At 47.9% G+C, this 16261-nt stretch overlaps 2 protein-coding genes across 3 annotated transcripts in view; one reads left to right on the top strand and one right to left on the bottom strand.

The window, feature by feature from the left end:
• Window positions 1-3609, top strand: part of pex10 (peroxisomal biogenesis factor 10) — an 8197-nt gene extending 4588 nt beyond the window's left edge. Inside the window, exons 2-6 of the mRNA XM_008288561.1 lie at window positions 206-286; window positions 375-787; window positions 1700-1866; window positions 2139-2274; window positions 3304-3609. Of these exons, the coding sequence (XP_008286783.1) occupies window positions 206-286; window positions 375-787; window positions 1700-1866; window positions 2139-2274; window positions 3304-3372 (866 nt within the window). The 3' untranslated portion in view covers window positions 3373-3609. The remainder of the gene's footprint in view (window positions 1-205; window positions 287-374; window positions 788-1699; window positions 1867-2138; window positions 2275-3303) is intronic.
• Window positions 3610-4857: 1248 nt separating this feature from the next.
• Window positions 4858-15267, bottom strand: stk38a (serine/threonine kinase 38a). 2 transcript variants are annotated; one of them, XM_008288555.1, is made up of 14 exons: window positions 15187-15267; window positions 12779-12916; window positions 12142-12193; window positions 11718-11840; window positions 11358-11441; window positions 11147-11270; window positions 10720-10874; window positions 10065-10176; window positions 9477-9538; window positions 8588-8705; window positions 8374-8497; window positions 8160-8255; window positions 7835-7929; window positions 4858-7742 (listed from the first exon to the last, which is right to left on the bottom strand). In XM_008288555.1, exons 2-14 carry the CDS (start codon window positions 12907-12909, stop codon window positions 7606-7608), a joined length of 1413 nt encoding a protein of 470 aa, XP_008286777.1. In that variant the 5' UTR covers window positions 12910-12916; window positions 15187-15267; the 3' UTR covers window positions 4858-7605. The 2 variants fall into 2 exon arrangements, with proteins under 2 accessions (XP_008286777.1, XP_008286779.1); XM_008288557.1 differs by having other exon boundaries at window positions 10074-10176.
• Window positions 15268-16261: the final 994 nt, after the last annotated feature.

Here is a 16261-nt window from a genome sequence, read left to right as displayed (position 1 = left end):
CGGTGCTGCAGGTCCGGTGTCGCCGTTAGCCGGCTCACATGTTTACTGTAGCTGTTCGTCACTTCAACATACAGTCTGGTTACGTTGCATTTGAAGCAACAGGTGAGGAGCTAGTCGTCATGGAAACAGAAGCTAATGAAGCTCTGATCAGACCTGGACCATGTGTGTGTGAAGCTCAGCACTGGGCGTGTCTCTGTCTCTGTAGGGTCCAGACGATGGCTGGACTGGAGGAGAGAGATCGAGCTGCTGGCAGATCTCGCCTACAACGGCTTGACAACGTTCTCAGGTAGTTGCAGTGCAAACCAAGCTGGAACCTGACACGAGTTCCTGCAGCTCACTTCTGTGTTATTAAAGTGTGTCGTTCTGCTCTCCAGGTTATCAGACTCTGGGTGAAGAGTACGTGGGCATTATCCAGGTGGACCCCACTAAACAGCAGATCCCGTCTCGGGCCAGACGAGGCCTCTTCATCCTCTGCCATGCCCTCTTTCCTTATCTCCTGGACAAGCTCCTGGTGTGCCTGGAAAACGAGCTGGAGGCCGCTCAGGAGGGTCACCGCAGTGTCCGCCGGCGACAGCCAGCGTCCGGGCTGTGGAGCCTGGAGGCCTGGCTGAGGGGGCGGGTGGGCCGGGCCGTGGGGCTGCTGTCGGAGCCCCAGAGGAGGGCGTGTCTGCCAGCTGTGTTTGTTGTCCAGCAGGGTCTGGCCCTCCTGCACCGGCTCCACGTGGCTCTGTTCTACATCAGCGGCTCCTTCTATCACCTGTCCAAGAGGGCGGCCGGCATCAGCTACGTGAGTGGTTTCATGACAGAACAGCGCTGTTTGTGTTCCAGTGCTGCGCAGAGGATTGTACAGGTCTGGAAATGACTTCTAGATGAAGTAAAGCCAAACCGTCTGTGAAGATCCTCAGTCCTCCAGGTCATGGTTGTTCTTCTACATTAATCGTAGCATCTTATATCCCGAAGGAGGAGTTGAAACCCAAACTCAGGTGTTGACGTCTCCTTCAGGATGTCAGTATGTGGAGCTCCCAGCTAGTCAGTCAGAGCTGATGAAGCCTCTTGAGTGAAGGTGGAACGTCCTCAAGCTGCTACCATGAATCTACCAGAATAAAGCCAAAGCCTTCCTCTAATGACCTCAAACATGAGCTGATAAAATGGAAAACAGTGCTGGATGGTGGCATTTGGAAAGGCTGGGGCGGCCTTCTGCTACTAGTAGAGGTTTGAACTTGAAAGGACTTGGTCTGGTCAAGGTGAGCAGTTGTCAGCTGAGGACATTTCTGAAGCTGATAAATTCTCCAGGTCTTCACATCTAGTGCCACTCAGCAACCATGAGATCCTCCAACCCACAGACTGACGACCTGGAACGAAGCTCACTGATCCGTAGACGGTGGAGAAGGTTATGTAGTGACACCAAAGTGCCTTCAGCTTGAGCTTTAAACCGTCTGAACAGTCAGTGAAGGCTCATTAGGACAACGTCATTAAGAGCAAGAACCTGGACATGAAACAGTAGAAAGATGAAGCAGCACGTTTCAGCTGAGAGGAATGGTTATATTTACACTACTGTCCTCTGTGTGTGTGTGTGTGTGTCTGTCTCTGTGTGTGTGTGTGTGTGTGTGTGTGTGTGTGTCTCTGTGTGTGTTTGTGTGTGTGTGTCTGTCTCTGTGTCTCTGTGTGTGTGTGTGTGTGTGTGTGTGTGTGTGTGTAGGTGCGTGTGCTGGCGCTGAGCGGTGCCGACGCCTCCATCAGGAGCAGCTACAGGCTGCTGGGGGTCGTGTCCATCCTCCAGCTGCTCATCACCGTCTGCCTGCAACTCAACAACTTCAAGCAGAGACAGAGAGCCCGGCAGGAGTGGAAGCTCTACCGGACCCTCAGGTACAGGGCCAGCACCAGAACCGTGTAGGCCGTCCGCTTGGACCCCGTCTGCACATTTCTTCATGTCCATACAGGATGTTAGGTGAAAACAGCTGATTGTGATTCCAGCAGCCTGCACAGGTTCTGAAAGCTCCTCCTGTTCTGCCAGCAGCTGAACACAAACGAATATCAGGATGACTTCCATTCATCACTGATCATCTCTAGAAACCAGGCCCGTGTAACACCTGGCTTGGTACTGGTACTGGTACTGACTCTGAACTGTCTGTCTGCAGTCCTCAGCACTCTCAGAGCTCCAGCCCCAGAGCTGCTCGCTGCATCCTGTGCCTGGAGGAGAGGAGACACACCACCTCCACCCCATGTGGACACCTGTTCTGCTGGGAGTGCATCACCGAGTGGTGCAACACCAAGGTCAGGCTCACGTCCACACTACGAATGTTAGTTATTCATTTCAGCAATCAGACTCAAGTATTTCAGAAGCTGAGGGAGCCCGGGGTTCTGTGTAGAGCACACACAGGACAGACATCTGGCAGAACTGGACTGGATGAGAACCACTGGTTCCCCATGAGCTGACAGCAACACCATCAGTGATGCTTCGGCTTGTCTGTTGGTAGTAGCAGCTAGAAGACGACATTACATTACAGATGAAAGGCTGCTGTGAACTGAAGTAAATGACGAGCTGCAGGTCGGCTGTGACGTAGATCAGAATCTCTGTTCTGGTTGGAGTCCAGGAGGCCGGACCAGGGATTCTAATTCAGACCTGAGAAAACAGGACGATAGTTTCCTTTGGAGGGAATATCTGTGATCTGTTACCCGCCTCCAGAACCGCAGCAGTGACCTTAAACACTGGGTCGGCTGTGGACGATGCTCATCTCCGTTCTTCTAACCACCACCGATAAAAGCTTCAAGCAGATCTCGTCTATTTTTACATATTTGTGACGTGCAAATGTTTCAGATCTTCAAACTCATTTTATTATGAGACAAAGACTAAATGCAGTTTTTAAATAATGATTTTATTCACTGAAGGTGAAATGCTGTCCAGCCCCACCTCGCTCTGTTTGGACGACGTCATCGCCTCCTTAGCTACCAGTAAATGACGACATTCATGTGGGTTGGGTTCCACCAGCATCACCCTGGTCTGATCCCTGCAGGCCTGTTGAATCTGAACATCAGCTAACTAGAACCTGTCCTCCATGATCACAAGCTAGCCCAGAGGTTTTCAGTCAATCTTTATTCTTCTTTATTCTTGATGAGGACCAGGAGAGAAGAAGATGTGTTGCTTTGCTCCCAGAACAATCTGCTAAACATCTGGATCCCAGCGAGCCTTCATGTGGGAACGCTGGTGGTTAGAAGAAGTGATCCAGAGTGCCTTCATTCTCTGTGCCTGACCCTTTGCCTGCTCATGTGTCATAGCGATGTGTTTGTGTGTCGTCCTGACAGGCGGAGTGCCCGCTGTGTCGGGAGAAGTTCCAGCCTCACAGACTGGTGTACCTGATGAACTACAGGTAGAACCAGAACCAGGTGCTGCCACACTGACGCTCAGCGCCGCTGGATCGGCGTCCAGCAGTCACCCTGAACTCACACCCGACCTACACGGGTTCCTGTTGATGTTGTTTTGATTAATTGCCTCTCATTAAGAGAAGTTTTTGATTGAGAATTAAATTTTGGATTGTATCAGTCAGATCATGTAAACACTAATGAATATGTAAATGTTACCAGAGTTAATAAAGTGGGACACCATCCAGACATGTATCTGTTATCTGTGGTTTTGGGCCATAAACTGTAAGACCTAGAACAAGACCGGGCCGGTTAAGGTTCAGGAGGCGGCTTTAGATCAGGGCTCTCAAACTCCACTTACCTGGAGGCCGCTGGAGGTAGAGTCTGGGTGGGCATCACGTGATCCACAAAGAAGAGGTTCAAGTACTAAAAAAGTACAACTGATCCAATCTTCTCAATCTTCATTAATAACAACTCAGAACATGGACGGTTCTCCAGAACACAGGCTTCTCCGACCTACTCCTTCCTCTTACACAGCTGAGCTACATCTGGCTTGATGGAGGAAGCAGCTGAGACCCTCAGTGTGGCCTGAAGATGCTCATCAGTAAGTCTGGACCTGCACTCTGACTGATTAGAGCTCCTGGTGGAGAAGAGCTTCTCACACAGAACCCATTTGCTCTGGGTGACAGGATGTGTGTTCCCTCCACTCGGTGAAGCTCCCAGAGCACGTTTCCAGTGACCAGTGTTCCAGTGATTCATGTTGCTGTCACGAGCTGAGCTACGGCAGCCCACAGTGATGAAAACATGAAACGCCAGAGCAGCGACTGTGTAGATGTGTGTGAGAAGAACCCGTGGGCTGCACTCACGCTAAACTCTGTCAAGTAGGGGCCACTAAACATCACCTGGCCCGCGGGCCGCCAGTTTGAGACCCCTGATTGAGCAGATTGGATCAGGTGTACTTCTTTGTGGAACACCTGATGCGGCCCAGCCTCGTCCAGACTCCACCTCCAGCGGCGCCCAGGTAAGTTCAGTTTGAGAGCCCTGGTTTAGGGGGCTCTCCAACTGCAGGCTCACCACTGTAAGCCTGCTGGGATGCATAAGCTTTAGTCTTTGTGTCATTTGTGACACTATCAAGAAAAAGTAGACCCTGAGTCAGCTGGGATAGACTGGTTACCTGTCCAGGTGAACCTGCCTTCACCCTGAGTCAGCTGGGATAGACTCCGCCCCCCATGACCCTGGTGAGGATTAAGGTGTAGAGATGATGGCTGTTTTCCTGAATCTCTACTAGAAATGTGTAGAGTGAGATGTTAGCGTGACCTATGAGCAACAGCAGAAACAATGATGGTAAACAGCTGAACGCTGGACATTCCTGACATCTCATCAAGCTTCATGGAGCCCCATCCTCAGTGTGACCATGTCGACCCTCCCCTGAGCTGCAGACTGAGCATCTCAGTCCTGATGAACACCAACAAACGCTGCGAGTGAGGACACGACACAGTAAGTGCAGAGTAATTCATTGTCAAATAGCAGAAAACAATACAACAGCCACACGCTACACAGAGAACAGTGGTTTAAATAATGTACACCCACCTTCCCCACACCCTAACTCAGACCTACGTGGTCCATGATGACAGGAGCAGAGCACAGATCTGAGCGCCACCTGCAGAAAACAGCACGCAGGCCTTCATCCGACGCTGCATCGCTGTTTCTGATTACATCATGTGAAACACACACATACACACACACTCTGCCACAGGTGGCAGCATCACTAGAAGAGGCGCTCCATGTGCTCTGCTGCTGCAGCGACTGCTGTTTGGTTAAAGCATGCAGGGCAGGAGCATCCCAGCAACAGACAGTTTGTGTAAAAAAATTGACCCCTGCCATAGAAAAAAGCTCCACTGCATGTTTGTGTTTTTCTAAAAAGTGGTACAATGTGCTGTGCTTCATCTACACACTACCTGCAGACACTACGGTCCAGACAGAAGGTCCTCGCTGTCGGCATGGAAGGCCATCTCTGCTGTCATCATTTTAACCCTAACCACATCTGAAAATGTCAAAGGTTTGATTCATAAAGTACGTCTCAACACAAGCATGGCGACGTACTGATGACTTTTAGTTTAACTTAAAAACTGTCACGATTTTTCCAAACTTTAGATAAAATCCCCATTTCTAATTGAAAAAATATTAAATTAGCACCTAAACCCTAAGCCACCGCTAAACCCCGCTCATGGCTCTGACTCGTTCCCGTTCCCTTTGTTTCTCTTTTGTTGTTGTTTACAGCAGAAATGGGTTTCCATGGTTACAGCATACCTTACCCGTCACGACAAATAAAAAAAGAAAACCATGTCCGGTCCAGGCTTCATTCACACAAGCAGCATTTAAAACTACTGTGGCAAAAAAACAAAACAACACAATACACAGCCCCTCAGAAAGAAAAGAAAGAAAAGAAATTCTCCATAAAACTTCATTTACATTCATTTTAAATGACAGCATTTGGATATTGTGTTCACTGGAAAACCTTGAGCCCTGTGCTTGTACGACTCCACCACCAGGTCTGTGGCGCTGTGGAGCCAACACGCCAAGTGTCTCTAAAATAATCATGATCACACACATTCAGACGACAGCCTAACGTAGCGACGCTAGAAAACCCTCCATCCCCTCCAACCAACCGCTGGTACAGATGAAAACCTCTCAGACGAAGGAACATTCCTCAGACGGTCAGCACGCCGCTGTGTTGTGGCTGCGGTGGTGACTGAACAGGAAACCAACAGAACTGGGCCACAGCTAACCCACCATGTGAAGCCATCACTAGGTACAGGCTAGTTGGGTTTTTTCCATCTGGATCAGTAACAGAACCACTAAACCGGGTTCACTGCCATTCATATTCCATGTTTTCTGCTACGTTACACCACGCTAAGCTAGTTGGCACAATCCGTGGTCTGAGTGACACGCTGACGTGTGGACACGCTAAACATCGCCTCGTCTTAAACCAGATCTTCTGATGTTTTGCTAATAGTTGGCAGATCAATTCATAATTAAAAGCCCTTAACTGCAGCCAGACATTACGACCGTAGACACGAACAAGCTGCAGCAAAAGACAGAAAAATGCAACCATCGTAACAGCACACAATCATTTCAGGCTATCTTTAAACATTTGCTGGTTCAGCGCCTTCAGCTGTGATGATATTCGTCTACATATAATATTTTCAGTAAGTTTCAGACTGTTTGGAGAAAGAAGACACGAGAGTGTCGCCTTGGATCAACTGTGAAAATACCAGACATATGAACTGATAGTTTAAAAGCTGTTAGTGCAGCCGTACAATAAAAGGTCGACGCTGATGAGGGACTGGTGGCTTTAAACTCACACTCCCAGTCCACACACACAGTCTAAGGGCTGGAGGCCGGACCGGGCCGGAGGTTCATCACGTCGGTGTTTGAACATAAATGGATCATCCTCAAACTGTAACAAGACTCTTGTGTTCGTTCTATAAAAAAAAAGCAGAGCATAGCATAATTCTCATATATTCACACTTTTCAACAAGCAGAATTTGCAAATCTCAAATCTATAAAAGTACAACTCTAAGTTACAGGAAGTGACGAGACAGATCAAGCAGAAGCGTCATTCAGCTCACAGTCTTTGGTTAGGTCACCGGAGGAAGCCAGCAGCACTGGAGAGAAGCCTCAGAGCGAGAGCTTGTCGGAAACAACAAGAAACATTTGGACAGCATCCCTGAAGAGCACCTGATTCACTTCAAGTAACGACTTAATGCAAAGTTTGAGTTGATGAGTCAACGTAAAAACGGTGGAAGGAGTGAAGAGCCCTTGGTAGGTCTGACAGGATGGTGCTGGTCTACAGAGAGGGAATGTAAATGATGCTGGTATCAGGAGTCGAGACATCCAACCGCATCCACTGGTGCAAAAAACAAGTGGATAGAAAGACTTTCACCCCGTTTCAGTCTTATTGTGTGAGCAGGAAGAAGATAGGTACCCTCGGAAGCATCGAAGTGAAGACCTGCAGAAACGAAGACAGCAGCTCCTATGGTGAGTCTCCTATGGAAAGCAAGGGATGACAACAAGGCCCTTTATTATTTGCAGAGGCCTGTAAGACAAGAACTCCTCGTCGCTCCGGTAACAAAGAGCAGAGTCACAGTTCTCCTTTCAGGGCTGAAGCTCCTCACGTAGCAGGCGGTTGGACAACTCATTCAGGGTTCATAGGGGTGTTGGTAGGAGCCCGTCTGACCGTGCTCATCTCTTCCCTGACTTCATGTAGGACGGTATGGCTCCTCGAGCAGTCAGGCCCTCAAAGCGTTTGTAGGTGTAGTTGATGAAGACCCAGTCCTTGTTCTTCAGATCGGCTTCGGTCTGATTGGACACCTGGGTGGCTGGGGAAGAACGGTAAACGGGTTCAATCACGTCAGACAGAACAACAGAGGCACAAGCTATGAAGAGTGTGAAAGCGTAAAGGGAGGCGTACTTGTTGGCGTGAGGATGTCTGAATCAGGGAATTCATCAAAGTTTGAAGTGTCGTCGATGCTTTTGATATTTATGGGAATGGCAGCAGGTCTTTCTCTGGAACACAAACCGGAGGAGTGAAGGAGTTAGGTTACTGAAGGTCGACATCTCCAGAGGGCACCACGGAGCAGCCAGGTGGACAGGATGCAGCTGAGGTCCTCACCGGGACGCCAACCGGCGACCTTCTAGCTGCGAGGCCACGGTACTAACCACCGATCCACCTGCAGCCTCCAAATTAGTCACGTTATACCAATTTATTAACACGGATGCATTCTAATCATTCCCACCTGATATGATCGTAGTCCACCCCCTCAAAGAAAGAATTGGACTTGATGTCCTCCACGCCTACAGCACCGATCCTGTGCTCCTCCTCACAGCAGAACCTGCACACGACATGTTCACTGAGCATCATGCATACACAGCTCTATGGACAACATCAGCATCACCTAAACCACTGACTACTAGTGAGACTGATGAAGGAGAGCAGAGGTGTGTTCCTGCCTGAGGATGAGGTCTTTGGCCTTCTCCGATATAGGCACTTCTGGAGGAAAGGTGAGCGTCTCTCGCCAGTTCATCACCTTCCTGTACGTCTCCTGAGGCGTCTCTGAGCAGAACGGAGGGTAGCCTGCAACAGCAAAACACCACGTTTCACTGATACAGCACTGAAGCCACTCAAAGCACAGACGGTGTTCCACGGAGCTTCTGGTTCCATTACCTATCAACATCTCATACATGATGACGCCCAGGCTCCACCAGTCACACAGCTTGTTGTAGCCGTTCTGCATGAAGACCTCCGGGGCGATGTAGTCCGGGGTTCCCACGGTGGAGAAGGCCTGACAGAGAGGGAAGACGGAGCGACAGAGCGCTAATTAGCAGTCGTCTAAGCAACATTTACATACAGAAGGTAAGTCCAGAATGTAAACGAGCTTTATGTTCGTCAGCGTGTTGGTGTGAAACACCTGATGGATGCTGAGCACATTCAATCAGTTTCTCTCCATCTGACTTCACCTTAAATTGCATTTATATATTGGTCTTAAGGATGTCATAGTTTAGAGTCAGAACTTCTCATTTGGATCAAGCAGCTCATGATGAATAGGGTGGAACAGTTAGAGCTCTGCCCTCCAGTGCCAACAACATTTACTGATGTCCACTGAGGTTTACGTTGTTTGAAAACTTATTAGAAACATGTTTATGAGTTAAAAGATGGACCTACATGGATGTAAGACAGGAACCCTATTCACTGTATTAAAACGTGTATCGACTGGTTTCCATTTAACAAAAGAAGCAAAATACTCAGAACCAGCGACACCAGAGTGCTGCTTTGTGCAGCCGGAAATGACAAAAAGATGTAATTAATTCAAGAATTACTTCCAAATGTTCTTTTTTTAAGAAAACATCAAGAGTCAAGCGTCCATCTGGACACTTAATGCCAGGTTTTAGTCCAAACAAAGAGTCTTGAGGTCTGACTGGTTTCTGAGCAAAGCATTTGGACCGCCGTTGCCTTTAACCTGTGTATGTGTTTATATGCTCCTCACATCACATCCAACAGTGTGAACACAAAGTCAGTGCAGTGCTGTCAGAGTGGAACCAGACACTGGACCTACCAGCTGCCTCCTGTTCCTCTTCCAGGTCTCGGCTTTCCTCTTGGAGTTCATGTTCTGGAAAGCTGCACAGAGGACGTCGCATTAGAAGCTGTGACACGACTGAGTGACAACAAAGCTCTTTCCAGACATGGAATACGTAACACTGCTGCTTCATCCAACCGCTGTCACTACTGAGACACACTAAGAGCTGCTGCATGTACCACATCCAGCCTCTCAGAGTGTAGCAGCACCATGCAGCAGCATCGGACTCCTACAGCCCGGCAAGCCATCTGCTTCTCTCATCCTCAGTGTGAACAAAGAGCAGCACTGAGGAGGAGGATGTTCACCACGGTGCTGATTCAGACACAAGACTGACATGCTAGACTGAGGTCAGGCTAGCAGAAGCCTGGCCGGTCTGGGAGAGGCTGGTCTGAGCAGCATAGACGTACTCCTGCAGGTGAACAGGAGTCACTGTGGCCGCTCACTACTGTGAATATAAGAGTGGTGGCTAAATAAAGTGATCAAACATGAGCAAATATCAGTGGCTGAAGCCGCATGCAAGCTACACATGTAAAGATGTAATGTAGTAAATAGATGGGGTTGCCTGACTTTGCTTACTGAGGTCACTGGGCAGGCTGTGGTTCAGGTTCTTGTAGAACTCGGTACGATGGGCCCTCTTCAGCCCAGTGCACAGACCAAAGTCAGACAGCTTCACGTGACCCTAGAGACACAGAACACACGATTGTACAAACTGAAAGTGCAGCAGGTTTAAACAACATCAGGACATCTCAGCACATCGTCTACATGAAGAACACCTGAAACACGGCACCGTGCAGAGCTCGGTTCTGTTCTTCAGACAACGGCCAGAGAAGAAGAGCCGACCACGTCAGCCTTCAAGCTCATAAATGCTGATCGGTTACTTCACCAAAGTGAAGCTACAGTGGCGGGTTTCCATGGTTCTGATCCAAGAAAGTGATGACTTTTCTCTGAATCTGCTGAAACTAAAATGCTTCTGTTGCAGGTGGGATGTCTGCAAAGCAGCTCAAACTCACCTGTGTAGACAGCAAACCGGGGCTGTGGCAGCTCCAGGGTTCGTCTCAGGACTGACAGTTTTTCAATTAATTATTCAGTTAGTAAAATAACACAGAAAACACTCAGAACTCATAACAATGCCACCAGAACTGGGTGCTGAAGCCTAAACCTGGTTTTCTCAACACGATAAATAAGTAACGCAAAAACTAAAGCGGGCTTGAGCCCCGCTCACCCTGGAGTCCAGCAACAGGTTGTCTGGTTTGATGTCTCTGTGGATGAAGCCCAGCTGGTGGATGGAGTCGATGGCCAGCACCGTCTCTGCAATATAGAACTGAGTGGCCTCTTCTGTCAGAGTGTCCTTCTTCATCAGCAGGGTCATCATGTCCCCTGCAACACAAGCAACAGGCACACCACCAGTTAGCAGAGCCGGCTGCACCACAGCACCTTTCTGGCGGGTCAGAAACTTTGAGGAGGACCAAGTTCAGGCTCATTTCATTCACTAAACAAGACAGTACTCTGCCGGTGCTTAATATGAGACATCACTCCTTCTAGTTTCACAGGGCTTGGAACTTTACAGCCTACAAGAGCCATCAGGTACTAGTGAAGTCCATTTAAGCTGGTTTGTGCTCCCAGCAGCACCACAGAGCAGAGGGTCATACCTCCAGGCAGGAACTCCATAATGAGGTAGAGGTTCATCTTATCCTGGAAGCTGTAGAACATTTTGACCACCCACAGGCTGTCTGCCTCCACCAGGATGTCCCTCTCAGCACGGATATGACCAACCTGAAGACAGACCGGGACACGTGGGTTCAAACACGTCCAACAGATGCAAGAACAAACGTGTGTGTGATGTGAAAGCAGCTTCTTCACCTGTTCTTTCTCCAGCATGTCAGCTTTTCTGAGGATTTTCATGGCATAGACATGACCAGTGTCCTTCTTCTGCACCAGGCGGACCTAGAGGCACAACAGTGTTCATGAAAATAACCGCAGCCATCTGTCGTCCTATCAGATCAGGTGTGTTTCAGCTACACACACTGAGGGTTTCACCACAGACGGTTCAGATGAGCAGACGTACAGGCACACCTCTCTAACCACAGATAAAACCACTGAGTCGCTCTGTCTCAGGTGTTCCTATGCTGAGGAGGTTGATTCTAATGTTTGGTTGATATTCAGCTAACCCAAACCCAGCACACATGAACTGTGCTCCCATATTCATGTCAAAGCCTTTACCTCTCCAAAAGCTCCTCGGCCAATCACCTTCAGGGACTCAAAGTCTTCCAGACCCAGTCGAGTGCGCTTCAGGCGTAGAAACTCCGTCTCCTTCCTGGCGTGCTCCGATCGGCGGATACGTTTCTTCACAGCACAGAGAGAACGTTTCAGTACGCTGACTGGCTATTTAACGTTGTTCAAGCGCTTATTTCTACATCGATAACTAAAAACCACGATCAGCAGTCATTCAGATTAACAATAACTCATGACAGTGTTAGAAGCTCTGAACAGCAGTGAAGACGATCAGAGCTGCTGACTGTTCACTCAGAACAAATAAACCTCACAAACGTTGCAGCAATGTTCCCTCACATCCTGAAATCCAACCAACACTGTGCCACAGACTCAGTTCTTCAACAGTGCACGTGTGTGTGTGTGTGCTGCTCACCTCTTCATCAGCCAAGCCCTCCTGATCCATCACCTTCTCCAGTTTTTGTTGCCTAAAGACATAATGACCATTAAAACTGTTCTTCGTTGTTTACAGCCAAAGTGCTACGAACACATCCCAGTACATGAGTTAGGTTGGCAACAGGTAGAACCTCTGAAGACCCAGGACCAGCCCTGTGCACTACTGATGCCCCTACAGGTGCACACATCATGTTAGAAGCACCAGTATGCTTCATTATTCTGTCTCACGGTGCACATGTGTTGCTCAAAAGCCCCTAACAAGACCCCAGTCAGCAGGAGGTGTGTGTTAGACCTGCAAACACCAGTCATGTGACAGCAGCACAGCAAACAGTCGAGCTGCAAGTTGGAACAGTGAGAAAAGAGGAAACTACAGACAGAAGGTGTTGCTTCAGTCAGATGTATTCTCTCAGAGTCTTACTTCATATGAAGGTTTGTCTGATTATATGGGGACAAATCTAATTAAATAACGATCAAACATGAGGAAAAAAAGGTTTCTGTGTGCACCAGTTTATTCACAAACCTTCAGCATCTTTCACTGTGAGTTACATCCTGAAAATGCTTTACAGCTGAATAATAATCAAAGCAGGGAGCAGTGTGGAGGGCTGGGTGGACGTTACCTCATCTCCCTCTCCTCGTGCTGCGCGATGAGGTTACTGTAGAAGTTCTCCAAGGTCACTTTGGCCATTGTGACCCGCTCCTTGGTGTGGTTACTCATGGAGGAGCACGAGCTCTGGCCGGTCATTGCCATGCTTTGCCTGAGAAAGGTACAAATATGATAAAGTTGAGCAGAGAGTCAGGGAAACACAAAACCAAGACAAAACACTGCATCACTGAGGAGAAGAACTGGGATGGGATCATGGAGGACTGGTGGACGCAGATGTGCTCCATCAGGGCTCCAGATGTTCGCTTTCATGACAGTTAACAGTGTGTGTGATCTGTAACGTGGATTTAGAACAAAAACTAGAACAATCTGCCCAAAAAGCCTCTTTTTTAAAAACAGTATATATACCGTGTATGTATTGGTCTAGTTCAGTACAAGCAGCAACAATCATGGAGAAGGCAGCAGAAGATGATCATCAACAGCCTCCACAGAAGGTCTCTGCTGAAAGCTGCATGAAGCATCTCAGTGGAAAGCTGACTGGAAGGCAAAGGTGTGGTAGGAACAGGTGAACAAGCACCAGGGATGGTTGTGGCCTTGAGAGGATTGTCAAGAAAAGACAAGAAGTTGGAGGATGTTCACAAGGACTGAGGCTGGTGTCAGAACATCAAGATCCACTGAACACAGACGTCTTCTAGAGAGGAGCTACGACTGTTGACATCAAGACACTGCTGTAGGTCCTACAGTCTGGTGGATGAGTGAAGAATCCAACATGTCTGAAGTCCAGTGTGGAGCTTCTACGGTCTGCGATGATCTGTGGTGCCATCTGCTGGTGTTAGACCACTGAGTTTTATCTAAAGTCAGCGTCTACTGGACGGCTTCAGAGCTCTTCATGCTTCTGTCTGCTGAGAAGCTTCATGGAGATGTCCAGACGTAGCACCTGCCCACAGAGCCAAAACTCCCATCAACCCATTCTCTGACATGACTGTTTAAATACTGAGTGAATAAATGAACATACTTTTGTGCTTCTTGACTAAAATCTGACTGAAACAAATAAAAATAAAACTTCATCTAAACTCTGAAAAGTCAAACTTCTGGTGTTTACAGCTACGTTTTCAGGGACGTGTTGAAGCTTCAAAACTCCTCAAAGTGTAACTGACACAGAACTCATTATTACAATTTGGAGCAGAAAGTTAAAAAAAAGAAGCAAAACCTTTTGCACTTTCTTATATTCAATTAAATTCCATCATTTTGCGTGTAAATGTCTCCTTGTGTGGATTTAATCAGGAAAGCCACGATATGTTGGAAATTTAATGTAATTTTAGCTCCACGGTTCTTTATAAGGTCTGAAACTGTTCAACTGGGAAACCTTTGTGTTCCTGTGAAGTAAACAAGCCTACGCAGAGCTGCAAGAAACAACAATGAAATCAGAGGTTTGCTGTCCCAGAAAAAAGAGGAAGGAAAGCAATACGGTCTGCTGCCAGTTCACACTGCAGCAGTTATGAAGAAACGATGAGGCAACCTCCTGCTGCTGGAGCCCTCTGTGACACACAGGGAGTCCAAACAGGCTCAGGACTGAACCATGAGACCAAACCCACAGACAGGTGTTCTGTCTCCCTTCATTAATTCGCACTAAATTAACTTTTGTTGTATTAAATCAGCTACTTCCTGCAGACTGTAAATAACACAAACCCACAGATTGTTATGACTGAACAAAAAACCCAAAAGACCCGCCTGGCTGGTGGATATTCAAGACAAACGGAATGAGTCCGGCTGGTCCGACACCGGCCCTGCCAACGTCAACAACACGTCGTTGGTTTCGGTTGCAACGTCGCCGTCAGCACCGCAAACCCTCCGCGTCCAACAGAGCGAAGCAGTGTGGACGGAGAGCAGTTTAAACCAACACCTGAAGTATTTAACATCACCTCAGGTAAAATACCTGTTGGAATTATAAGTTTCCGTTTTAACCCGGAGCCTCATAAATAAACGTCTTTACCTGCTAGCATCAGTTAGCTAGCTAGTTAGCTATTAAAGTTCCTGGCTGCGTCAAGTCAGCCCGGGACAGCGTAATTCCTACCCCACACTTCCTCCAAAGTAAAGGTCCTTGTATGGAAAAGTAGGGTTTGTCTACAATTCGTAAACAGAAAAGAAGTATTTTGAAAGCCAACACCGGAAAATGTTGGTTTTCCTTCTCACCAGCGAAACAGCTCGAAGTTGTCCGAAGCAAAAAGCTAAGTGAAAGTTAGCTAGTCAGCGCTAGCTACTTATCTGCTCAAACAGCTTGAGTGGTTTGTTCAGAAACGGCCCAGCGGACGGTAGAGGCCCTCCCTGTTCACCCTGTGGCACAATCAGCTAAAGGGAGCGGGCGACGCACTGGCCTCTACTCCTCTATTTCCGTGTTTCTTTAGTTAGTCTTTGTTCGCTTACCTTGGTCGAAGGTGCGGTATTTGCTGTCTCTGGCTCCTCTTCTTCTTCTTCTGGTGTTTTGCGGAAGTCTGGACGCAGCGGAGGCGGGTTTCTGCCCACTACAGGCTGTTTGTGGAACGTCATTCGTCTTCTTCCTCCTCCTAATTGGCGGTTTTCCAGATAACGAGTCGGTGCCTTACCGCCACCAGGCGGTGTGGAGTATTAATGAGCCTGTCGGTCAGTACAAACCAGCTGCTCACAGTCAGCAGGTCTGAGATCCTGAAATAGGATAGGATTTGAAAACAATCATTTCTGTTGATATAAAACTATCTCAGAGGGGATGAAAAATGTTTTCTTGCTACTTCATGTTTCTCTCAAATTCAGTGTAAAACCTAAATATCAAAAGAACAAAAATATCCCTCAGTTGGATTCATGAAACACGTAACGACAATCATGTGAATGTGAATCAGGATTATTCTTGCATTGGACGTGTGTGCCAGGACAGCCTTGGCAGCACCATGCTGTGGCTTTGACTGTCGCCTCAGAAGGTCCTGGATTCAAATCTCAGTCTGGGCCTTTCTGTGTGGAGTCACTGAAGCTGGTATCAGCACAGTCATGGAGAATGACAGGCCTCACCATGGCCATGCTTTCCCTTGAACAAACACAAGCCCAAATGTGAGGTGCCTTGACGTCCAATGAAATGCCTGCTAGGCAGGCCTTGCTGCTGTGTTTGTCATGCCAGTCACAGGGAGAGCCACGTGGACATATGAAAGCATCATGCAAGTAGACATTGTGTCTCCTCTTTTGCAGTGTCTGACAATAGTCTGAGCCTGTTTATTTTGTCTGTAGTCTTTTTTGATAATGTTGGTTTTTTTAGACCCCTTTGCTTTGTCTCACTTGAAGAAGGGATTCTAGGGACAACTTGTTATTGCATGATCAGAACTTTCTAAAGTGCTCTCTAGTTCCAGCTTCTTTGGACTTTCTGCTTCCAAAATCAGTGTAAGGCAGCACTGAGCTCTGTTTCTGAAGAAACTGTGTTTTTAAAACTGCCTGTGTAATTACTGCTCTGGCTTTAACTCTGCAGTTTATCACTTCT

Source organism: Stegastes partitus, unplaced genomic scaffold (assembly GCF_000690725.1).
Source record: "Stegastes partitus isolate 25-593 unplaced genomic scaffold, Stegastes_partitus-1.0.2 Scaffold564, whole genome shotgun sequence".
NCBI lineage: Eukaryota > Metazoa > Chordata > Actinopteri > Pomacentridae > Stegastes > Stegastes partitus.
The sequence above is the reverse complement of the archived record's forward strand: the minus strand, read 5'-3'. Positions and strand labels throughout refer to the sequence as shown.